At 43.6% G+C, this 24,962-nt stretch overlaps 1 protein-coding gene across 1 annotated transcript in view; it reads left to right on the forward strand.

The window, feature by feature from the left end:
• Positions 1-24,962, forward strand: part of rgs12a (regulator of G protein signaling 12a) — a 37,514-nt gene that overhangs the window by 7,430 nt on the left and 5,122 nt on the right. Inside the window, exons 3-16 of the mRNA XM_041965324.1 lie at positions 12,248-12,269; positions 14,210-14,379; positions 15,095-15,187; positions 16,632-16,775; positions 17,263-17,445; positions 17,565-17,715; positions 18,813-18,910; positions 19,149-19,340; positions 19,751-19,824; positions 19,936-20,062; positions 20,532-20,628; positions 20,945-21,003; positions 21,500-21,611; positions 21,844-22,383. Of these exons, the coding sequence (XP_041821258.1) occupies positions 12,248-12,269; positions 14,210-14,379; positions 15,095-15,187; positions 16,632-16,775; positions 17,263-17,445; positions 17,565-17,715; positions 18,813-18,910; positions 19,149-19,340; positions 19,751-19,824; positions 19,936-20,062; positions 20,532-20,628; positions 20,945-21,003; positions 21,500-21,611; positions 21,844-22,383 (2,062 nt within the window). The remainder of the gene's footprint in view (positions 1-12,247; positions 12,270-14,209; positions 14,380-15,094; positions 15,188-16,631; positions 16,776-17,262; positions 17,446-17,564; positions 17,716-18,812; positions 18,911-19,148; positions 19,341-19,750; positions 19,825-19,935; positions 20,063-20,531; positions 20,629-20,944; positions 21,004-21,499; positions 21,612-21,843; positions 22,384-24,962) is intronic.

A 24,962-nucleotide genomic window follows, 5' to 3' on the forward strand; every position in this document is an offset into this window, starting at 1 on the left:
ACTCCCTGTTTGTAGCTGCAAACAGATGCTTTGCGCCCATATTCAGCATATTACAGTGTGTTCAACTTTGCAGAGGTGACACAATTAGCAGGCTGCTGTTCACGTGTTCACACTGACTCTGGCCTCTGAGGTGTTGCTGCATGTGAAAACATCTGTCAATGTGCGGCATGAGTTAGTGCACATTGTTTTATTCAGGCGCACTCTATAGGTGCCCACTGGGAAATTCGGGGTTGCTCTTTCGTTCCATGAGTGTGAAGTTTCTCCTCTCCTTTTAGGTGTGGAGACATTAGCAGCTCTTGTTTGCACGCCTGCGGGTAATAGATCTGTGCTGTGGGCGTAGCAAAAACCAAGAGAAGGCATGAAGACACAGAGACGGGGAGGGAGGTGAACAGAGAGGGAAAGAGGAGGAATTTACAGCACAGCGACAGAGAGAGAGAGAGAGGGAGGGAGAGAGAGGAACCGGCAGCAGAGGTGGAGAGAGGGAGCTTTTGAACTCCCAGTAGCTGTCAGGATTTTCGGCTCTCCTGCACGCTCTCTCCTCCTCCGTTGAGCTCTGTCTCACACACGCACCGCGGAGCTCCAGCGGATGGACTCGTTTACACACACCAGGCGTGTGGAGCAGCGCTGAAGACGAGCCAAATACACGCACACAGGGCCATACATGGAGCAAACTTTAACTCTCAACTCTGTAAGTCATGAAATTCTAGAGTCTTCCTTATTTTGTCCATCTGTGCTTCTCTGCTGTTTGTTGTTGCCATCTTCACCTTTCTCCCCTGCCACCGTTACTTTTCCTTCTTTGGGCTCTTTGTAGCTCCTGTTGTGTCCTTTGAGCGGCATACAGTGGTTAGCTTGTGTGGTCTGTCAGAGGAATGTTTTGACCAGTGCCAGTTGAACTCTCATGTGCTGTATGACACACACACAGTGCTGCTCTATACAGCAAAATGTGCTCTAGTATCTATGTGAGGATGCACACTGACTTTAAATTAGACGTTATACCAAAAGGGTTTTGTGAAGTGGCCTAAGATTATTGCTGTGAACTGCACATTAAGGGTTGCTTATGGGCCTTTGGATGAACTGCAAACAAAACTGTTGCACTGCACTCACCCTGAGAAGTAACCCTTTTCACAATCGGTCGGTGGCGTCGGGAGAAGATTTAGTGAAAGGGAAATCGAGATCACAGGTTGGTGTTGTCAGATAGAATTAAAAGCTCAGTGAGTGTTCTGTAGCATTGTATCTTTTAGGCGATCATGTAACAGCCGCAGTTAAGTTTGAACTTGAAATGGTTGCCAGTGGTATTGCCTTGCCCCTATTGGCTTTGTGCAGGCATGTCCCCGCTCTGATTCACCATCCCTCAAACAAGCTTCGCTGAAATACATCTCTGTGTTTTTTTTTTTGTTGTTGCTGCACAACTGGCACGTGATCTTTATTGCTCGTAGTATGTCTTAACTAACATACATTATATCCGACAACCAGCGTATATGCACTTACAAGTTGAGCTCTGATGATTACAAACATTATAATAGCTGCTAAAATTAAATGCCATACTTCATTAAATAAAGTCTTCCCTTGATTTTTAATGTGGGTATTATGACTCGAGAAGATGAGCAGGACTAGTGTGTTCCTGGGGATTAGCAGCAGAGGGAGAAGAACACGACGCACTCTTATTTCGCTGACATCACATGGCCAGCTCTGGAGTGTGGGTGGACAGTTGCGCTCACGAAATCTGTCCTTAGGCTAGCATTATAGGATGCAAAGACTAAACAGCCTGACATTTTCTAAATGTCTCCACTATGATTCCTTTTCTTCCTCTCTTCTCCCGCAAGAGGTTTCATTGCAAATACATAGGCCGCTCTCTCCAAACCCACCGACTGGAAAAACGTTGCATTATCGCAACAAAGCTCGAGTAGAATTTATTTCTATAACTATCCAGCTGCTCGGAGTATGAATACGCAACAGCCAATAACCAGATGACCAGATGTGACTGTGGTTGCTGAGCTTGCTGTTTGACCAAACTGTAACCACGGAAAATACCCGCTGCCTCACCATCTCTGGATGGGGATGCACTGCAGCTCAACTCTTGGCTGTTGTCACATCAACGCTATGACATCATCTATCGACATTCAGGATTATGATGTATTTTTTTTAGTTAACCACACAGGGCAGGGATCGCTACAGTCCTGGTCTGAACCAGAACGTCTATGGATGTGAGGCACAACTTCTGGAGGTGATTCATTCCCCACACACTGTTTACCTTCCTGAATTGTACTATTATTAAATTTCTCTGCTTCACTGAAAGAAAATCTACTGCCAAGGGTGTGGAGGTTACTCAACAAGGAACAGCTTTAGAACTGCCAAAGTCTTTTCACCTCCTGGTAACAGTTTAGACATGTCTGGTATACAGTGGGCTGCTCGTCGGGTTCAACTCTTTACCTCACACCTGTAGCTCAGCCGACACTGGGGCGCGTTTGCTTCACCTCTTTGAGACATTGAGCAACACACGCTGGTCTTGTTTGAACTGGAGAGGAATTGCAGGGAGGTTTGGAAAGTGAATGTAGTTGGTATCTTTTTGACCTTGTATTGGCGCAAGATGCTGCAGAACCAGGCCAAGGTCTTGTCTACTTCGCACTCTGGAAATCATAAACATGGATTTTTGGGGCGGCCAAGTTACTCTCACTGTGATATTGGCTTGGCGCTCTACTTTGGCAGTCTAAACACTAACTTTCCCTCGTGAACTATTCCTAGAATATCTTCACCCTGTGGTCAACATAAAGAAATAGGATTTATTTGTTTGAATAGCCTGGTTATTGTATGACCTCATTGCTTTAGGTTGAGTAAAGTGCTGCATGTTGTCATGGTATTTCTTAAGGGAGAAGAAACAAAGGTTGCCCTGAAATGCAAATTATGTAGCGCTAGATGTTGCATTATGAAAGATACACTAATCAGCCACAATATTAAAACCACTTGCCTAATGTTGTGTAGATCCCCTTCGTGCCACCAAAACAGCCCTGACTCGTCAGGGCATGAACACGGGACCCCTGGAGCGTTCCTGTGGTGTTAGGCAGCAGATCCTTTGGGTCCTGTGGGTTGTGGGGTGGGACTTCCATGGATTGGCCCTCTTCCGGCGCATGCTTCAATTGCATTGGAATCTGGGGAGTTTGGAGGACGGGTCAACACCTTCGGCTCTGTCATATTCTTTAAGCTGTTCCTTAGCACTTTTGCAGTATGGCAGGGCGCATTATCCTGCTGGGGAGGCCATTGCATGGTTGGGGGGCAGGGGTCGTCTGTGGTTTTAATGCTGTGGCTCATCAGTGTATGTTTAAACAAAATGAGACCAGCACAGTTAGTGACAGACACATACGTCTTTAAGGAAAGATGCAAATGTTCACACTCAAGTCAAATGTATGTGTTTCTGAATTTTTTGCCATTGTGATTATTGTCATGAACTTGTTGCCCTGCCAAGTACGCATAGAGACAAAATGCCATCCTATACCCTTCAGCCTGGGGGAATAAACTTACACCAAACTTGTCTTCCCTTCTTTCTCAGTTTCTTTCAGCCAGCTCAGGTTCCAAGCATGACCAAAAAGATTAGACAGTGTGGTGTGAGTTCAGTGGGATTTACATAGGAAGTAAACAATTATGGCCGTTCCTTGTTATTGGCAACACATTGCCTAGTAGCCTCCTAAGAGGCAGATATTAATTCATATAATTTCCCTCTTATTCACAACAAATGTACCCGAACACCCGGACTTTTCAGAACACTGTACACCAAGCTTTCATCTAAGTTTGGTGAAGGGGGGGGGGGTGAATAATAGGGCTAATTATAGGTGTCAGGTTTCAGGTTGGAAAGTCCATTTCTGGTGTTTTTTTATGGAAGAGAAAGAGAGCAGCAACAGGGTGTGGTGGCATCTTATGTGGTTTACCCACCTCAAGCCCTCCAGGCTCATGTGAGCACAGCTCTTTCTCTGTGATAATAAATTGAGGTGGGAGGGGTCGTGGTCACTGGTTCTAGTTTCCCTCTCTGAAGTTATTCTATTTTTGCGGGATCCAGCTGTGCCTTGTAAATCAAATGTATTTTATTTGTTGCTTGTTTTGTATGTAGCATTTCCTCCAACCTGCCCACCTGAGACATGCTAAGATTATTTTTTGTTAGTTCAACAAATCAAAGGGAGTTCACGTCACGTCATGTTGTCATGCATGCTGCGAGGCTTCACATTTAAGTTATAGGTAGTGAGACTGATGCCAAGAGCTGTACAGGTTCAGGCAGAGTTAACATTAAGATAAGAATTTTCGTTGTTAAGTGGGGAAAGACAAATTCTGGTATTGGCTGAGGCCCCACGTTCCTGACACTGCAAGAAGTAGGGCAGCAATGGGAAAAAGGTAAACATCTCCAGTCAGAGGAATGCTGTCAGCTTTTTTATCATCAACAAGTGGCTAACACACACTCACACCGGCAGCACTGAACAAATCATAGTAATGCCACTTTAATCCAGAAAGGAGTAGAGCCGTACCCATCTGCTGTGGCTAACCGGCTGGAGTTGGGGGAACAGGCAGTAGATTACTGCCGATCAGGGGGATTAAGAGATGAAATGCATGTGACGATGGCCTCTGCCTGCATGCAAATCACACACGTCTTTACAGACATTGAGAACAGCCCATTTGTGAGTTGAGGGGATTACACTTGAAAGACACCTCAGCACAAGGCTGACCAGACACGCATGCCTCCAGCATCGTTGTAGTGTTTGATTGAAGATCTTTATTTGTTTGTTTGATTAAAAGCCCTTTAATCATATTTGTCTTTTGATTAAACTCTTCAGAGAACAACATGATTGAATCAATACTGAAATGTTGGCGCTTCTGCAATGTCAACTCATCTGTTTGTATGGATTATATGCCAACATGTAAATCTGAGCCTTAGATTCTTAAGCTTTTCTTCTAACAGCTGAATACCTCTGCTACTTGTGTAAAATAATGATCTTGACCAATAGATTTGAAGGAGTTTCTTTGCACCCCTGTATTTTTCTCTGATTGTTTTTAAAAATACTGATAATAAAAAAACAGACTTTGTTAGAATAGAATTTGGATTTTTGCTATTAAATCTTTTTTTCAATGATCTGTTTTGCAACAACTATTATGAAACTGTAAGGGCAGACATCTGGAACTGCCAAATTAGTTGGTCTTTGTTGTGTTGATAAGGATTTTTGTCCAAATCACACGCCTTCTATTTTTCTGATAAAATCAATGGATTTAAGATCAAGAACATGTGAAACTCAATTTGATCATAAGTAAAGTGGAATTACACCGCTGGCATCATTCCTGAGGCTCTCGTAACAGAAAAAAACTAAACAGAGCATGGCCATTAGTCACATATTAAGATGTGCTACATTTGTTTCACAGCCCTTGATCTATAGACATAATGCTGATAAGAAAAGGGTGTACAAATCTTGTGCATGTTGTTTACCATTCCTGCCCCCCTAGCATCACATAAGCATGTTGACCTGATCAGATCCTTGCTAATGTGATAGAGTGTCTGGCAGACTTGCTGTGACAAACAAGATTTCCCACAGTAAAAACACTGCATCCCACTGCTTAGCCTCCTAAAATCAAACACATGGCAGTCTGTCTACACTATCTTCACTTAGATATTGTCAGAGGAGCTTCATAATTCCCTAAATCAGTCTGTCTCCCTGTCTCTCCCCCACTCTCCTTGCTCAGTCAAGGAAGAAATGTCTCTTCCATCTTATCAGTCACCGCACCCTCGCCCTTTCTCCCTCAAACGGAAGTTGCCTTCATGCGAGGCTCTCTCTTGATGTTATTTTCAGAGAATGGTTTGTCGTCTGCCGCAGATAGCACTCCTAGATTATGTTCCGTTTTTGGTCAAGATTGCCTGGTGGTGGAGAACTTGACATGCAATTAGTGAGGTCTTGTGACAAGCACTTCTCATTGTCGCTGTAAAGCCTGTCTAGAAATGTTTCACAAATTGATTAAATCAAGCGGCAGCTCAGAGCTCCCGTGGAAACTGTTTACTTTGTGGCAGCAGTTTCTTCAGCTTGCAGCACTAAAGTTAGACATAGAAAAATACTTTTCCTGAAGGCATTTTGGTTTGAGAAGTTCCAACACGCTCTGCTCTTGTTGTGTGCTTATAGATGTGCTCACCTGGCTGCAGTGAACGCTCTGCCTCAGGGAGGTCAAAGGGCAAAATTAGACTCGAAGGGCAGAAGCATCCGTGTCCTGTGATTCTGGGAAATTTATGGATGATTCAGCTTAGCACCATGAATGGCTTCTAATTATGAGAGCATGCACATTCTCTCTTTATGTATTTCAGTTCTGCATTACAGCATGAAGTGTATCCTATGTAATTATCTGCCGAGTGCAAACAGGAAATGATACAGCATGTGTGCTGGTGAACATCAGACAGCAACTTTGGTTGGCCAATCAGACACATTCCTGGTGGATTACTTTGTAACAAGATCACCAGGTGGACTGTCGCAACAAAAGATAAAATGAGTGATATTGTGATAACTTTCCAGCCAGAGCTGTAAAATCTTTCCTCGTAAATCAAACAGGATGGATGTGGATGTGCAGTGTTTTAGTGTATGATAAGCCTTCAAACACATAGATCTGTCACTAACTGGACTTTGGTATCGTATTTTGTTGTCTCACACAACCTTTTTTTTTTAACCTCAGGGGGTTTTGGTGCGAACATCCACTAAAGCCCCTTTCACACATGCAGTCTATCCCTGAAATGTACAGGAACATTTCCTGCATTGGGTCATGGGAGCAGGGATTGATATTCAGCGAAATCTGTACTTCCAATTCTCCACATCGAGGCCTGGTAACATTTCAGGGAAAAGGCCGTTATGGCTGTGTAGTGAATGACAGCTGTAACACTACAGGGACAAGAATGTAAAGTGTTATGTCCGTCTGATGAAGGACCATTAAATGTGGAATGAGTGATGAGCGCCTGAGTCTCACTTGCCTGTCGTCTTCACAGTTGTCTCTGCTTCAGTGCGGCATCTTTTAATGTTCCTTTCAATGTATTGAATGTCTGTTTCTGATTCAAATAGATCACAAAAAAACATGACTGGTCTGGCAAACTTGTTGAATTTTAAATACATTTCAAGAACATTAGCAGCGGACAAAAAACGCTCCTCGCCCACATGTACCTGAAAATAATTAGAGACGTCTTCCACCGTCCCACCTTCTTCTCGTTCTGTTGAGTTTTATGGGGGTCTGCATCGTTAAGTGTTGTATTACCACCATCTGCTGGCCTGTCCCTTGTCCCATCTATTCCAGCATTGTCATGGTACGTGTGAAAAGGTGTAAGATGGTCATGTTCCTGAATGTAGATGCATGTGTGAATTGTATCACTAGCTGTGCCTGAAAGGTTATCCCAGTCATTTACCGGGAGATGTGTGATAGAAGCTCCGACGTCAGATTTGAGACAACTGTGTCTGACAATTTTTGTAACTTTCTACGATCCACAATTTGACTGTAATTTGAGTAATAGTAGTTGGACAGTATTCCCAATTTGAACACCTCTCTCAGCTTCTCTTTTTTTCTTCAATCTTGTGTACAACTGCGAGCAACATATAAAAGCCTTTGACAAACAGTCCAGAAGCGTTCGTTGTTATTTACCCGACTTTGTACAATTCAGTGCCATTGGTCACATTGTATAACCTCTTGTATTTGAAGCACGCTGAGGCCTTTTCTGTCCTTCCCTCCCCGCGTGTCCTCTCTCTTTCATGTGTTTACATACATGAACACACGCCTCCGGAGGGGGTTGAGAGTCATCTGTGATTGTACCCCACCAGCCATCAACACAGCCATGTGCATGTGACAAACATCCAATTTCCAAAGTGATAGACCATGTAGAAATCTAATTAAACAGGAGAAATCTACCATGAAAACCAGGCTGTTAATAAACACTGTATCTCATCCATTATTTACGGCAAAATTAAGTCCAAAGAATGCAAGCTCATTTGCCACGGGAAAACCTCAGAGAGAGCCACCCATGCTTTAAGAATAATAGCAGGTCCAAAAACGGTCACCGATTGGAGAGATTTGCCAGAAATGTGGAGGCACAGAGCTGCAGAGGAGACGAGGAGTGATGCCAGAATGAAAGCCAATTTTCTTTTTCTAGTACATGAGGCTAAATTGCTAGCAGAAAACACCACTTGATAGAATTATTACCATTGAGGGCGTAAGAATGGTGCTCTGTGACAGTGGGTAATGAAGCTCAGAGTTCAACTCGTGGGCTACCAAACTTTTATTTTGATTAAACAAAATTCATCTGGTTTCAATTTAAACTGACTGGGTATTTCTTCCCTCTTTCAAGTAAAGAGAGAGTGCCCCGACTGGAAACAAAAGAGGGGGGAAAGCCAATGTGGTTTTGACATGGCGAGTGCGTGTTTTTATGCAAGGGGAATAAGGGAGGGGGGGTTAATGCATCTGATTCCTTCATGCCACTGTGGCAGAGGCTGTATGTATTGTCGGGCGGGTTGCCATGGCAACAGCTGCAGAGTAAGGAAATCTTTCTTTCCTCCTTCTCACCCCCCTCCTCCTCGTCCTCCTCCTCTTCTCTCTTTCTGTCCAGTACCTTGTCAGATTTCTTCCTCTCTCTCTCTCTCCCTCCCCGTCTCTCCAACTCCCTCTCTCCGACTTGTACAGACATGGTTTGCAGAGTTTTGGGTGGGGAATGTTCAGGTATGCGTTCGCACACACACACACACACACACACACACACATAATCTGTCTGTGTGCTGCTAGTGGAGCAGACTAGGGAACAATGAGTCTCAAAAAGAGACTTTCTTTCAAGAGGACCTGGAACTTCAACACTGTAAGTAAACTGTGGTTCCTCTTCCTCCTCTGCGTGAAGCGGGGAGAGTCCTTTTGTTCAGTCAGCTGTTTTTCTCATTAATCTCCCTCTTTGTCGCTCGTCTCTGTCCCATCCAGAACAGCTGTTTGAAGCGGCGGTGGTCGTTTGTTTGCGGGGTGCTAGAATCAGCCTTGACTTGTGTAAAAGTTTAGAGGGGGCTTTTTTTATCTGACTGTGGTGAAGTGTTGAACATCTCAACCCAGTTTTTGAGGGAAGAAACATGCCTAAACAAGCCCAAAAGATGAAAGAAGTCACTTTTAAAGGCGTGAAGTGCACTCTGTGAGTGGCATTAATGGGCGACATTAACATTTGTCTGAATGTGGTTTTCCCTTCAACTGATTTAACACTGATAAAAGTGTGTTTTTGCCGCTGTGGCTCACTTCAGTTCATACACATAAATCTGTCTTGATGTGCTCCTCTACGTTCCTTCGGCATGTGGTGTCTCGGGATGCCAGACTGTATGGCGTGGGGGCTGTACCACAGTAAAGCTGGAGGAGCGTTTTCCAACTGGAGAGCCAAATCCTGCTCTACGTTTGGAGCCAGGGTACTTGCTGTGACTTGAATTGTGATTTTGCCCATTTGGTTGATAACAACCTAACATGGACACTGGACAGCTTTCAGAGGGATTCCAGCTGGGAAATGGGACCTCTTCAATTCAGCCTTATATGAAAAGGATCAAAGTGGGGCTGTAGCGTGGCAGAGCCACCCACGGTGGACCAGCTCGTCACCAGAGGTGTCAACAAAGGAAGGGAGTGTGTGGACGAGAGGTGATGGTGGTGCCTGGGTCATCACGTTGGCCTCATTGTAGTTGGAGTTCAGGGCAAGGAAGCAATAACAAGTTGAGAAACACACAGTGGTGTGTGTGGTCTGACCCCTGCAGCCTCATACATACTAACATACACACACCACACTCTTAATGTTTGCCGTACTGGTCAACCTTTGTGACACTTAATCAGTATTTTACTTTATTTGAGAAAAGGTGTTTAAATGATAGTCAATCAGTTGATTAGTTGATCTATGCATTATTAAGCAACAATCATTTTGATAACAGGTTAAGGAAACAAGAAAACCGCCAAACATTTGTTGCTTCCACACTCCCTTATTTATAGTTTTATGTCATTGTCAACTGAATATATTTGGGTTTTGGATGATTGATTGGACAATATAAGCTGCTGAAAAGGCCACCTCATGCTCTCGGAACTTGTGATGGGAATTTTTCACAATGTTCTGTCGCTGTATAGCACAAACAATTCATCTGTTATTATTGGATCAAAAACTCAGCTGACAGTGAAAATAATTGTTAGTTGTCCCATTTCAGACTGCAAGTAGAATTTGAATCACATCTAATAAACAATGTGTCACAGTTGGTCAGACTAGTTTCAGCATTTTGCAACATTCCCATTCATTTAGACGCTTCAGCCTTCTTGCACAACTTGTGACATATTTGTCATCAACGTAAATCTCCTCTGACACGAGCGTGGTTTAAAAGATGATATATTAAATCTGCTGTTTGTGTCAAGAGGGCGATGCTAATATTTATTGCAATACTCCCACTCTCATCACATGTGTGTTAATACATGGAGGTTGTGCTCTTTCAAGAAGTGGATGTCTGTCATATGTGCATCACCTGAGAAGTAAAACCTCTCCGTGTACTGCATAGCTTTTAAAAGTAGCACTGACTCCCAAAATATGGATAGTAGTGATTGCACAAATTCACATTTTCAAAGTTTCATCCTGGAGACCTTTTGTTTGTCAAAACCAACATTGACGTCACATTGTGTGATGTCTGTCTTGTGCTTTGAATTGAACCACAGTCACAACACTGTATATATTTAAGGTTTGAGGTTTAGCTGCTTTTAGATCCAAAAGGACAGACAGATGGAGTGGGTGTTCTCTCTTTTCTCTCTCTCTTCTGTTTCGGCTTCATGTTGGTCCTCGTCCTACCCACCCATGATTACTGTACACATGCTAACCACCACAGAGGGGCTGGCTTTTGGGTGTTGACTAAATGGGGTTGGACTCAGCAGCAGCAGAGTTGTAAAGGGCTTGTGACAGACAATTAGTGGTTTAGCGGTCTGTGTCTGATGAAGCTTTTACATATGGTCACTCCCAAAATGGAACGAGGCGTCACGTCAGCGCACATGACCGTGGTTACATCCCTTGCCCTCAGACGACCAGTAGCATCAACAGAAACTGGAATGGGCTGGTCCACAGTGTGTCTGGGCTTGTTCTATGGCTGATTGATCAGGCTAAAAACTATTAATTGAATCAGAAATCCCAGCCAATTAGAAATTATACTATGAATTAAATCAGACAGGAAATGAAACCGTATCCTGGTTTTCGCTTTCAAAAATAGCCTAATTTTTTTGTTAATTTTCATTGTAATATCGTAGTTCCACAGTCCAGTATTATGCAATTCCACTAAAGCACAAACTGTATGTACTGCTCACACCAAGGCAACAGCCTGGCAATAAGAGCCTTGTTTCAACGTATTATCAGCCTTGAATATTCACACTTTGAAGCGGCAGCTCAGAAAACGCTCTTCTGGAAATAGTCTCCCCTTTTCAGATGAATCCTCCAACGCACCAATTTTTCGAGTGTTCTTGGACCAAGCCCGAAGATGCGCCTCTCATATCCTCCCCTGCATTTAAATATATTTGCGACAACAGCCTTGCAGTTTGGGCTTTAAGATCTCTCTTTATTATCTTAACTAAAATTATGCTATCCAGTTTTACAGAAGTCCAATGCTGAGGCTGTGATTTTAAACTGAAATATTGCCAAGCAAATATGTGTTTATCTGTCTTCATATCAGTCACATGTGGTGTTTTAGTTAGTATATCCCTTGGCTGTAAGTACACCCAATTATGGAAAGTTGTCACTGAGAAATTTCCATGCCCATCGGGGGTGCTTGTGTTGTTTGCCCTTTATTCAGGGACATCTACACACTCATTCCTTGAATTTGCAAATGAAAAGAGGAGCATTAGAGCCAGTGATGGCCTCTCAAGTAGCTCTGCCTTGATGAGCTCTGATCTTTGTGACTGCAGTTAGCAGGAATGCACACAATCAGGGCTGTGAGGATCATATAAAATGAGGGGTGGGTCCTGGTGTGGAGGTGTGAACAGCTGTGTGTGGTAGAGCCCAGGGGTCCACCCACTTACAAATTAATGGTCTTGTGTTGGGACCCAAGATCCAACTCTTTCTCAGTAGCACACACACATCCTCTCACATACAAACCACAAGGACACACACCTCAGAGCGACTGGTGGGATGCCTGAAGAGACACTGCTATCAGCACCGTCTTCACTCTCTTGTCTCAGCACAGGAGGTCATGAGGGCAGCCTTTCACTCATGTCTCTCTTTGTTCTCTTTCAGTCTGCTGCTTCCTCAGATGGTGGTGAGTACCGTTATTTACTACTTTAGAACACTGTTCTCCAAAATCCTAAACATGATTGTTTGATATGAAAAATAGAAAAGAACGCCAGCACTGTTAGCAACTCTTAAAACAATTAAATCACAAGATTAACAAGATCTCACTGCTTTTTCTTTATCCTCTCTTTTTACTAACATAATGAAACCTTTTGATCTAGTCCATGCTGCAGTGTTCTCTCCGGCCTTTTCAGTCTCTGCAATTTTTATTTCTCATTTTCTGCTCCACACTCAACACAGATCTTTGTAGCTGCTCAATAAAAAGGTCTAATAAAAAGACTTAGTGTGGATGATGTATTCGCTGAAGGCAGCATGCCTCATTAACAAAGGATGTTTGTTGAGCATGTTTTGGGTTACGGTCTGGGCTAGCGTTCGTGCTGTCTGGTCTTCCCTTTCATAGCCGTTTTAATAACATTTGCTAACAGGCTGACCGAGGCTGCGGTGGGGAGTGTTGCTCCGCTCCTTTCACTGTGGATGTGGATCAGACATGCTCGGCTGTTTGCTTTCTAAAGCCATCTCATTAACCGAGCGGCACACAATGTGGTAAACGTGGATCCCAAAGCCTCAGTCCTAATACGTTAAACCAAGTCCAAACAAGTGGCTTGTCAGGGAACTTTATGCACTGACTTTCAGTGACACAGGGGAAACCGGTCATTTGTAAAACAGAAAATTTTTCAGTTTTCTCTGATTGACATACTCAACTAAGAAACTATGATATTGTAGGTTTTAAAGGGTCATGTGAAGGCCACCTGAGTCATAATCAGAAAGACCTCACAGTAAGGCTGTTAGTGATGTCATGTACTATTTGCAGTGCTTTTATTTCACAACGCCTCAGTTGAACTGCACACCTATTTGTAAATCCACCCTAATTCGTGTGCAGGCGTATTGGCAAGATGAAGATACGCTGTACCTGATCTAGCAAACATTTCAGTTTCCAACAGCAGAGACACACTCTGTTAATAGTGCCAGCTGAGTCACCTCAGAATGACAACATCCATGTGTCTGTAACAAATCCCACTGTGACCCTTTTGTTTTGTTGTTTTTCCTGTGCGCTCCCTGCTTGGTCGGCCCACAGCGCTAAAGTGGCCATCTGCTGCCATGCTAGCAGGTAGTGTGCAGGCTGGATCCTCACCCACTCTTCCTCTTTGTGTCCCTTTAATCAGCCATGTCGCCTGCCTTTCTTTCTTCTTGTCAGTCCCTCTTTGCTGCCCTCCTGCAAGCTGAGTAACATCTGCTGTTTCTCGGATGCAATCAGATCTGTTAGTTCTGTGCTCCACACTTTTGAACTTTGACATTCACTTATTTTGTTGCACTCACCAGAGAGAAGTGTAACAAATGGTACAAAGCAACTAGTTTTTTGATTGTTTGGTGCATCTTATGGCTTCCCTTTGTGTTTAGTTGTCTAGTTCTTCCCTCTTTTAATCCTCTGATTCTGTTAGAGGATCAAGACTTTTATCAAATTAATGACAAATTATTTGTCTTTTTCTTTTCCTGCAATTTCTGTTGAAGGAAACTGTTGAATGGATTGTAGTGTGAGTTTTAGATGTACTAGTTGACATTAGATGAATTAGCACTGGAACGTGAACCCAATAACCCTGCTTTCTAGTTTAAACTTTCACCAAAATTCATAATGCTGACTTTTGTGAGAGCCTTTTGAATATGTGCCAATGCAAGATATTTTTTGTTTATGGTGTCTTAGAGGGGGATCTAGGAGAGTCTTTAGAAAAGCTCTGTTCTCCTCCATGGATTCAATTACTGCACTTGGTTTGCCTTCTCAAATATGCAAAAAGGAAGAAAAACACACAAAAATGCTAAAATCCCCATGAATATTTAGAAAGTTGAGGAGAGTGGCTGTAACGTTCCCTCTGGCTGGTGTTAACCTTTGCATTTTGCTCTCCCGTCTTGCAGACTATAGTGGAGTCCAGTTGCAGGGATGCTGCAGCCAGAGCAGCCTGAACAGTAATGGCAGTCTTCCAGGAGCAGGCAGCCACCGAGGGGTCCCAGAGCAACGCGTGGCCAGCTGGGCCGCCTGCTTCGAGCGACTCCTCCAGGATCCAGTGGGTGTGCGCTACTTCTCGGTAAGACAAAAAAACTTCCCTAATAGTTGATAATCTTGAATCGTCTTCAGCTGACATGAAGTGTCTTGGTGCTTCAGGTTTAAGATTTAGACAGATGTTGTGTTATATGGTTAGGAAAGAAAATGAAAATGAACGTCGGATGCTAAACCTTTAAAAAAACGCTTAAATATTCAAACTTGTTTTTACTTAGCATAGAAATGCTGTATTCCTATACAATGCTGCAGTGAATGCTTTGTCATTTTAGACCACCTGCTGTCATGCACGAAATTGCTTTCAGTCATTACATTTCGCTGTATCAGTTTCTTAACAAATCCTAGGTTTGTACAGATTTGAAACAGGTTCAAGTTCAGTTCTCAGTGTTCAACCTTAGTGAGTACAGGCATTTCATTTATGTCACCATGCCTCCCACATAAAAGATGTGTCTTTGATTTAGCCCACAACACCTTCTGAAGGCTCAAGCATTGAGTTCTGGTGTCCCAGAACCACCTCGCTCCTCACCTTCCCTCAACACTGTTCAGAGCTGCACTCGCCCACACTATCCTGCGCCTACACTTACACCAATCTTGTTCACAACATTACACCCAACAATTTCTTTTCCTCGCTACTGGTCTCAACAACAACAACAACAACAACAGCCGCAGCAGCACCGGATAGAGAAGAAATTGAGCACCAGTTTGACATCGTATAGAAACTCTTGTACTGTGTGTCTCCACAGGAATTTCTCAAGAAAGAATTCAGTGAGGAGAATATCTTGTTCTGGCAGGCCTGTGAATACTTCAGTCATGTCCCTGCAACTGATAAAAAGCAGGTAAGTTCACAGTCTGATGCTACAGATGCAGTCAGAGCTTTTATATGGTGTTTCTTTTTATACTGCGACCCACTGAATTGGCGTGTCATGGCCTAATTGCGAGAATATACATAGATAAATAAGATGAAAGCCTATAGTGTGTGATATGTAAAGATTCTACTCTCATGTCATGAGATCCAGTCGCTGCAAGTCGTTCTCACTAAGGTTTTTTTAATAACATGTTTGATATTTGCAACTGACACGGGCGACCTATTACATCACTTGTGTGTCGTCCAAGGGAAATATAACGGTAATTAAACAGCTATACCTGAAGTTCACTTCATTTTACAAAGTTCACTTGCCTCCAATTCCCCCCCAGGGCTATATACATTCTTACATGCCTCTCCATCCAGGATCTCAGCCAAACTCTACACTTCTTCCCCTTGTATTTTGGCCTTTTAAATGCAAATTCAATGCAGATGAACAAAAGGATTTGCGGGGTCATCGACTGTCAGCACTGCAGTCATTCAGTGTGTGTATTTACTCAGTCGTGAGGTTTATGCTCCTTCCTGACTGACTCTGCAAGTTGGTTGAAAGGCTCTTCATGTGTGGTTTGTGCAGTCTTTGGGTTTCTTCCAAGCTTCAAGGCAGAATGAGTAGGATTTTTCTGAAAAACAATGCATAGACTCATACAAAAATAACTCCCCTCAATCATCACTTATGACCCATTTGTGTGGCGGTGCCTGTATCTGCAGTGACCCCACCCTCTGCCTGCACTTTCTTATTTTGCTGTGTTTGCGACGTTTCAGGGTGTCAACCTTTGGGCAATGGGCATGTAGCCCCCGGCAGCGTGCAGGGTGTGAGTTCTGGGCTTTAAAAAAACGTAGACCAGGTGCCAAATCTTAAGCACACATCCAAGAGGAAGCTACAAGCTGGGGAGGAGGGGCCTACGTTGAAGGTTGTGTTTACAAACCACAACAAATCCCACTCATTCTGCCTTTAAGCTTTTGTTTCCCACTGGGGAAATCCAACTGCTAAAAATATGTACACTGATGAAACACTATTTTCTTTGCAGCAGTGATTTCCAACCTTTTAAGCTTCTATCTACTTAAAACAAAGTTAAGTCTATGAATATTTAATTATATTATATAACCACATAAGAAAAAAACAAAAACAAATGATGAATGAATGAATATCATTTTGCATTTAATTTTTTAATTCTCTGTTCTCCCGTTTATAAATTCTGACAAATCCCACACATTCATCTGTAGACCCCTTTGTGAGTCCCAACCCCCAGGTTTGGTTCTTAAAGTAAGATTTAACAAAGGGTGAATACACATTCATGGCATCCTTATGCTTTTATAATTTGCGTGCAAATAAATATTATTGGAGAAGATAAGGAGACAAACAGTTGCATACTTTCCTACAGTTTTGATATTCTGCATCATCAAATCTCTTCTTGCAGCTGTCCCAGAGAGCTGGAGAGATCTACAACAGCTTCCTGTCCAGCAAGGCTACCATGCCGGTCAACATCGACAGCCAGGCCCAGCTGGCGGATGATGTCCTCACCTCCCCACGGCCCGACATGTTCAAGATGCAGCAGCTACAGGTACCAGCAACACAGCAGCAGTTGTGAGCTCATCTCTGATTAGTTATTAGTCGGAAGGATTCTGTGTTCAGAGTGGGGTTTGCTCTCATCTAGCCTTTAGTCACTTTGCAGAAGCATATTTGGTTTCTTCAGTGGCCATCTGGGTTTGTTTACGAAAGGACTCTGAGCCTTTACTAGAGTAGATAAACACAAACTGGCATACACCCACAGAGAAAATACTGCACACATAGACATGTAGTCAGAGATCTGTATATTTTCATCCTGCACATGATAAAATGTTAGTTGTTAAGACACCTGTCATAACATAAGCTGTAACCATATGTTAACACTAGTAGTTTCCACTCTCTTGTTTCTGTCTGTTTCATTTTCTCGTCCTCACTCCTTTATTTTTTAGCATATGTGCCTCTTTATGCATCTCCCTTCCATCCTCTGTGTTTTGCTATTTGTTTACTCACAACCACCACTCTTTTTTTCTCAACGTCTACAGATCTTTAACCTGATGAAGTTTGACAGTTATTCACGATTCCTCAAGTCATCCCTTTACCAAGAGTGTATGCGCGCTGAGGTGGATGGCCAACCCTTGCCAGACCCCTACCAGATTCCCTGCAGCCCAGCGCCTTCGAAACACAGTGCCAGCTCTGATCGCTCTACACTTTCCACTCCGAAAAAGGTGCCACACTTGTTTTTTGACTGCACCAACAGGCTTTTCATGGAAGTGTGTAATTGTTGACATTGTTCATCAGTGCATTACAGCAGGTAAAATCTTTGTTTTTGTTCTCCGACCAGCAGGAGGCCAGAAAGCAGAGGTCAGGGAGGTCACTGACCGAAGACGGCAGAGATGAGAGTGCCGACAAGAAACGCGGCATCTTCTTCTCGTGGTCCCGCAACAGGAGCTTTGGGAAGGGCCCAAAAAAGAAGGACATTGGAGACATTAACCTTGGTAATTATCAAGCCTGTCGCCTTCTGGTTACCAAGATACTAACTGTTGAAAGCTTTTGCAACTTACAAACTTCCCAAGTGCTGATGTGTCCTTGAACAAGACACCAAATCGCTGCCAGCCCCAGAGTGCGTGCGGGGGAGGCATGTAGAAACACAGCTGCCCTGCAGTGATCAAAGTATCAGGCACACATCAGTGGTACATTGGCAAAAACAAACTTGCAAGTCTTGAAAGTTCGGAAAATACTTATAATTTTAAAAGTTATGTTTTCAACTAAGGAATATGCTTGAATTCAAAAATACTCCTTGAAAAAGGCTTCACTTTCAGCCGCATAATCACTCATGTAAACCAAACTGAAACGATCCTGTTTTTGTTGTTGGTTGGCTCCTGGCTTTGAAATTAGCCAGCATTGAATAATCATAATCAAAACATACAATCAGAGTGAATATGAACAACTGGTAAAATAAACAAAGTGAGAACATACATCGTTTGTTGTGGGTATAAAGGAATTATTTCTTTTTTTGCATTTGAATTTAAAGTAATAATTCAGATGTGATAATAACAGCTTGGAGAGACTTGAACTTTTTGGTTTATGTACCTTGAAAATGCTTGAAAAGGGAATGAACCCTTGCTGCAATTCTGGCATTCTGACACACAGAAGAAAATAGAGCCAAAAAAAGAGCCAGCGTTTTAAAGGTGGTAAAATATCAAAATAATGATATGATGATGTGACACTTTGTTAGGTACAACATTAATGATAGTTCCTCATTTTTTTGTTCTTAAATATCCGCTGAAAGCACAAGCTGTCATACAGCTTGTGCTGCTTTAGCATCAGTGTCTCTCACTAAATGTAGCTGCACTTAAATGTAACGAAACATCTACTGTTTATTCACAAATCTTGTTTGATGACATACACCTTTTTCGCCTGCCAAGATTCTGTGGCGACAAAACCACAATCACAAATCAGAAACATTGTTATTAGTCATGTTATAGCTCGACATTGTCTCTGTGTTGCATATTGTCAGTGTCATTTAATGTGAGTAGTGTGCAAACGTCTCTTATCTGTGTGAATTCATCAAACCCTGCGCTGTTTTTTGCAGACTACTGGGGCAGTAATGGGCGGAGGGAGTCCCAGGGCTCCTTGTCGTCCGGTACCAGTCTGGAGATGGCCACTTCCTGCTCTGCTGGCAAGATTGAGGTAAGATTCCTCTGGACAGATCACCATGGCAACACAGAGCCCAGGGTCTGGTGAAGCCATTATAATAGTCTAGAGTTGTTTATTTTTTTATTTTTTACTTGTCAGCCCACTCATTTTTTTGTTTATAGCAAATGTAGTTAAAGCTAAAACTGAATCTATGTACACTTAACACATGAAACTCATAAGACAGTCTTCCTAGTTAAACTAAGCCTCTGAATTTCTAATCTTGTATCCACAGTCTGATAATCGCCACTCAGTTGGAGTATGGGAACGCTCCCCCAAACACTGCAGCGTGATGCTTCCCGACGGTTCCTGCTCTTCTATCACTCTCCGGCCCGGTGCCTCCATAAGGGAGGTCCTCCAAGATCTCTGTCACAGCATCAGCGTCAACATCGCTGCCGTCGACCTCTTCCTGGTGGGAGGGGAGAAGGTGAGGGAGGCAGACGCCGCCAACAAATTACTGACTAATGCTAAGAGCATCTGCTGCTAATACATCAGGTGGCAGAACACTGCTGCAAGCACCTCTTGAATGAAATGACTCAAGCTTGTGTTCATTCTAAATCAAACCTTGGTAAAAACAGCACGACTACACTTACCATTTAAAGGTGCTTTATTTTGTGAGGAGTCATTGACAGAATTGAATTGAAAAAAGATGAATTCAACCGAAGTCACCTGCAAAGATTACAGAGGATTAAAAGTGGAGAAGGTGTCTTACAGTTGCTGTATAGAGATGCTACGTTATGACATGTTTGGGTTTGTTGCTGAGGCTTTAAGCAGCATAAAAGATTATCTTTTCTCTATGTGTCCCTAATGTGTAGTTTGATGCTTTTCTCCTTATAGCCTTTGGTGTTGGACCAAGACTGCATGACCCTCAGCTCACGAGACTTGAGACTGGAGAAGCGGACCTTGTTTAGGTATGAATGATCAATCAAGACGTTTGCTTGGATCTGCAAATTTCCTCTGAATATCCCCCTGTTGATGCTTTTATGTCTATGCTGGTGTTCACTTATGCTCTTTGCTCCTAGATTGGACCTGGTACCCATTAACCGCTCCGTGGGGTTGAAAGCCAAACCTACCAAACCCGTCACTGAGGTCCTGCGTCCCGTGGTGGCCAAATATGGCCTTCACCTCAATGATCTTGTGGCCAAAATAGTAAGTCGTCCCCAGTGGCTACAATGCTTGAATCCTTTTGAAGCTCCAGTGTGTCCTGAAAGCAGCCTGTGCAGTGTGTGACAGTGCCACAGGGTGGAGTATCATGGTTAGGGGAGGGAAGCGACCGCATCCTTTTCCATCTCTACACGGTGGTTAGTGCTCTGACTCAGCCCAGCCTCCGAAGATGGAGCACCAGGGATATAATTAAGGATGACGACACTCCTCAAACATGCCGACTCTTTACTCCTCCCCTAAACCCCTGCCAGATGATTTATTTTAGTCCTGTGGGTTTCCAGGCATTAGAACTGTATTATACAGTAGACCAAAGCTGAAAGATGGTTTACAAATTAAGCAAAGGCCCATGAACTCAAATATCAGCCATGCACAAAGAGGAACTGTAGCATATTTAAGCTTCTGCTCAACAGGTGAAGATGTTGATTTGTTGAACATGAAATGTGTTTCGTTTTAGAGCGGAGAAACCGAGTCTTTGGACCTGGGTGCCCCCATATCTAGTTTGGATGGCCTGCGGGTTGTGTTGGAGCGAGCAGACCCAGCTACAAGCAAAGGTAACACCATCTAACACACTGCACAACAATATATAACACTAAATATTACAAAGGGACAAAAAACACGATCTTAACTACATTTTAAATGCATCAGAGAGGTTTTTCTTTCCACCGGAGCTTGTCATCAACTCCAGAAATTTAACCGCCAATTGTAAATCATGTCCACTTATTTTATTCCATTGAATCACATATTCAAGTTTTTCAGCACACATCTCTTATGTCTCAAGTGTCCTCACCTCCCCTCTCTGTCTCACTTTCTCCTCATCAATCTCTCAGCCAGATGAATTTTTCATGCACGTCTCTCTCTTTCGAACAGACAAATCCAAGTCTTCCTCCTTGAAAGGCCACCCTCCAACCAGGAGTTTTTCTGCCACAGTAAGTACTCACGACATGGTCATCTCACACACGCTGCCTACAAGTCCAGATGTGGTGTTTTGTCCTCTTCTCTTGCTGCTCTGCTTGCTGCAACACCGTAATTTAATAGTGGCCACGTTAAGCTTTATTAACATTTACACACCAAGCTTTGACAAGCTTGGTGTGTACTTCCTGATTTTTTTAATTTATTTTTTGGGATATTTTCTGCCCTAACACTGCTTGTTGCTGACTCACTTGCTCATTTTTCTTCATGCTTGAGTTATTGCACCATATGTAGGCAGAAAGCACTTGGTCTAGATACTAGCAAGGTCAGAAAAGACACCGATTCAACAGATGGACCAGGCTCATCTTTACATGCGGGTCCTCAGCAAATCTGGACACTCTGCTCAATAGGGTGCTTGGCAGCTCACGCTTAGCCTCCCCCATACGACCCCTCTCCCTCCTCCCCCATCCCTCCATCTCCTAACAGAGTGCATTGTTATTGTTGCATCTGCAGGGAGATGAGAGGTCAACACCAAAGGACTTTTCTGTGAGAGCAAGTGGACCAGACTCAGCACTCCCAGGGGAAAAGAGAAAACAGAAAAAGATTAATATAGATGAAGCTGAAGGTAAATCCCCCTTTTCCTTCTTTCTCTCTGTCTTTTTTTTGATTTGTTGGTGGATTTCTTAGCTTTGCTTTGCCTCAGGACTAATTGCTATCTTTGGCAGCTCTGGAGGGTTATTTTCTCTGTCAGGTGTGAGGCCACTCTGCTGCATGATAAACCCAGCTAATCCATTGTTTCCAGGTGCTCAACTGTTAGAAAAGTTTAAGTGAGGGAACTTGTTTGATCTGTTTTGCAGAATTCTTTGAGCTGCTGAGCCGGGCACAGAGCACCCGAGCCAACGACCAGCGCGGACTCCTGAGTAAAGAAGACCTGGTGCTTCCTGACTTCCTGCGCCTAACTCCACCTGCCGTGGCCTGCTCCACCCCAGACTCCCTCAAACAGACCCGGGAGAATGGCATCTCCTCACGGGGGGCCCTCACCTCCAGCCTTCGCTCTGAGAGTCTGGACTCCTCCCTCAGCTCCAGTGCCAATGGACACTCGGGGACCAGGCGGTGCCTGTTGCCCCCTCCTCGCCACCCGACTTTTGGCACCCATCTGTCCCCCATCTCCCGGCCCTCGGACTCCCGGCCAAGCCTCCGCACTGTGGAGGAGGACGCCCACGCCGACCTGACCCTCGTGGGGGAGGGTGACATCAACAGCCCCAACAGCACCCTGCTGCCTCCATCACCGCCCTCCATGCCATCCTTCGAGGGCAGCCTCCCTGGAGCCAACTTCACCCCGCCACCACCCTGCTCCCAGTCTCAAGACGAAGGTGGAGAGGGAAAGTCCACTTCAGGTATTTCTACAGTGTAACAAACCAGTGCTCCGTGTGTTTGCGTGTGTGTCGTATGTGCGTGTGTGCGCTCTCTCCCCAGTGGTCTAAACCCGACCACCTTCATGGTAAAACTCCCTCTACACTGACTCTGATGCACTTTAATGACAAATTGATATTGACTCTTTCTCAGTTTGCCAATCATTTAAACTGATTTGTTTAATTAAACTTAGCAAAGCATGTCAATGTAAATAGTGATGTGTATATTTTGTTCAGTGAGTAACGTTAACTTGGATGTCACTTCCCACACCACAGGTTGTTGGGTTTTGACTGGGATTCGTTTGTTCCAGTGAAATATCTCGTTTATTTTGTAGTTTTGGGTGCATGAGAATGCTGATGTAACTGATTGCAGATCTTGTGAGTATTAATAATATATGCATAATGCATACAGATTAATGATCAATATTTGACAGTACTGTAGTCAGTGGATGTGGAACTGAACAATCTAAAGTGATGAGGTCAGCGGCTGTGTTTCCCAGCATTATGGGTTCATTATGTACAATTAGAAAACATCGTAGCAAACCAGACCCACGAAATTGCTTTACGGTGTCAGATCTGCGAATGCTTAACAGTCATACAAAACAAATGCTGTATTCCTCTCCATCCCACCACCTTTAGTTAAGAGCAATTCAACAATGTCAATGTCAAAAGGCTTTTTTTTTCTTACGCAACTCTCTAAAACCGGTGAGTCATGAAACGGTGTCAACTCCTGCTGTAGCAATCGAGCAATGGTGAAAATAATTAGTCATTGGAGGACAAGTGCTCCTTAGAACTGGTGACATTGTTGAATTGCCTGTCATTCTTTATCTGGGTCATTCACTCACTCTCTAGATGCCTGTTGTAGATAATCACTGCCAATAAACTCTGTACCTGTGATTGAGTAGATCTAATAAATGTTAGAATTTGAAATCACTCTCGTCTGTCTTTTTACACGTTTGTGAGCTCAGTTTTCTCTCCCCTCCTCCTCCACCACCACCACCTCTCCTCCTCCTCCGCCTCCGCATGCCTTCTCCTGATCTCCCTTAGCTCTGTCTCACTTTGTCTTGTGGCTTCCTCCTCTCATCATCTCCCACTCCTTTGTGTACTTTCTGTGTGCGCTCGTTTCAGGGTGTCGCTGCTCGCTGTGTGTTTTCTGCTCAGTGCGGTCTCGTTAAACGACGCTTGGTCTACCTGCTTGGTGTATTGTTTCTTGATGGGGGTCGTTGCTCTGTTGTGTGTAGCCTCAGTGTGGCATTGTGGATCTTTTGAGTCTGCATTGTGTGTTCAAAGCTTGCCGTTGTGTGCTTCATTGTGTGTGGAGTTCAAGATCATTATCCCCTCCTGCAGATGGATTTCATTTTCTATTTCCCGCACTTTCTTGTCATTATTCCCACTCCTCCACTGTGTATGTTTCTGAGATTTTAAGGTGAAGAATCAAGTGTTGAGCTGATTTATAATGTTGTTTTTTACAGTAGATTTGACACTTTTGGAGTTGTCAGAAATGTACAGCCAAAAGCTCTCTGTGTTCAGATATCCAATTAGACAACAGGTTTTGGTTCTTGGCTTCAAAGAAAATCCCAGGAAACCTTCTTTGAAACACTCTGTACTCTACAGAAAGAGAAGATAATCACGCTCAACATGCTCTCCAACAACAAAGCTGATGAGTGTCTTGCACTTCAAAGCACTTTGTGGAAGGGGCGCAAACACTTTCACCCCGACCACACTGCTTTGTATTAATGGCCAGGCTTTAATGTAAGGTGATATGTACACAAGATGATGAGGAGGAATCGAAGCCTTTCAGCTCCTCTACAGGCTCCTCTTTTCTGGTTGCTAAGTGCATCAGCCTGATTCTTCCCACCACCGGGCGCCATGGTAACCTTATCCATGAATTGACTGAGCTACAGATAGAAACTGTCACTACTGGTTTACATCTATCTCTCTCTGCCTCTCTCTTTCTTCCACTTGCTGAAATAGAAACATAGCTGATTTGATATATCCATGTTTTTGACGCTGTCTTCCAACTCGCAACGGCTGAGCCTGTGAGGGATCTGCAAACCTGGAAATGCAGCAAGCTAACGCCTCCACTTTACCACTTTTTTAAGGGACTTTATGAAGTTGTTGCATTTGAATTTAGGTGGAAAGTCACGCTCGCAGGCTTAATAATGTGTTTAAGAGACAAACGCCCACTGAATAAGTCAGAGTCCATCAGTCCAAACAAGCTAACGATGGTTCAGTAGCAATTACCCTCTTTCACTGTCAGTCGGCTTGATTTCAGTCACTGCAGACGTCCCCCTCCACTTTGTGTGTCACTGTTAAACTGACGCCCTCTGCTGTTCCAAAGGAACAGATATAATCACTGCTGAGGTGGATCAACATGTTCCTCAGTTCAGTTTGATCATTGCCATAAATAATACTGCAAAAGGAGGAGGAAGAAGAAGAAGTCCAGCTGCTTACCCATATAAGACAAGGTTATATGGATAAAAGAAATCCTATTTGGGGGCAAAATCACCAAACTAAAGAAGTAAATTACTGCATTTAAGGGACACAATGAAATCCCTGAAGAG

Source organism: Chelmon rostratus, chromosome 23, assembly GCF_017976325.1.
Source record: "Chelmon rostratus isolate fCheRos1 chromosome 23, fCheRos1.pri, whole genome shotgun sequence".
Classification (NCBI taxonomy): domain Eukaryota; kingdom Metazoa; phylum Chordata; class Actinopteri; order Chaetodontiformes; family Chaetodontidae; genus Chelmon; species Chelmon rostratus.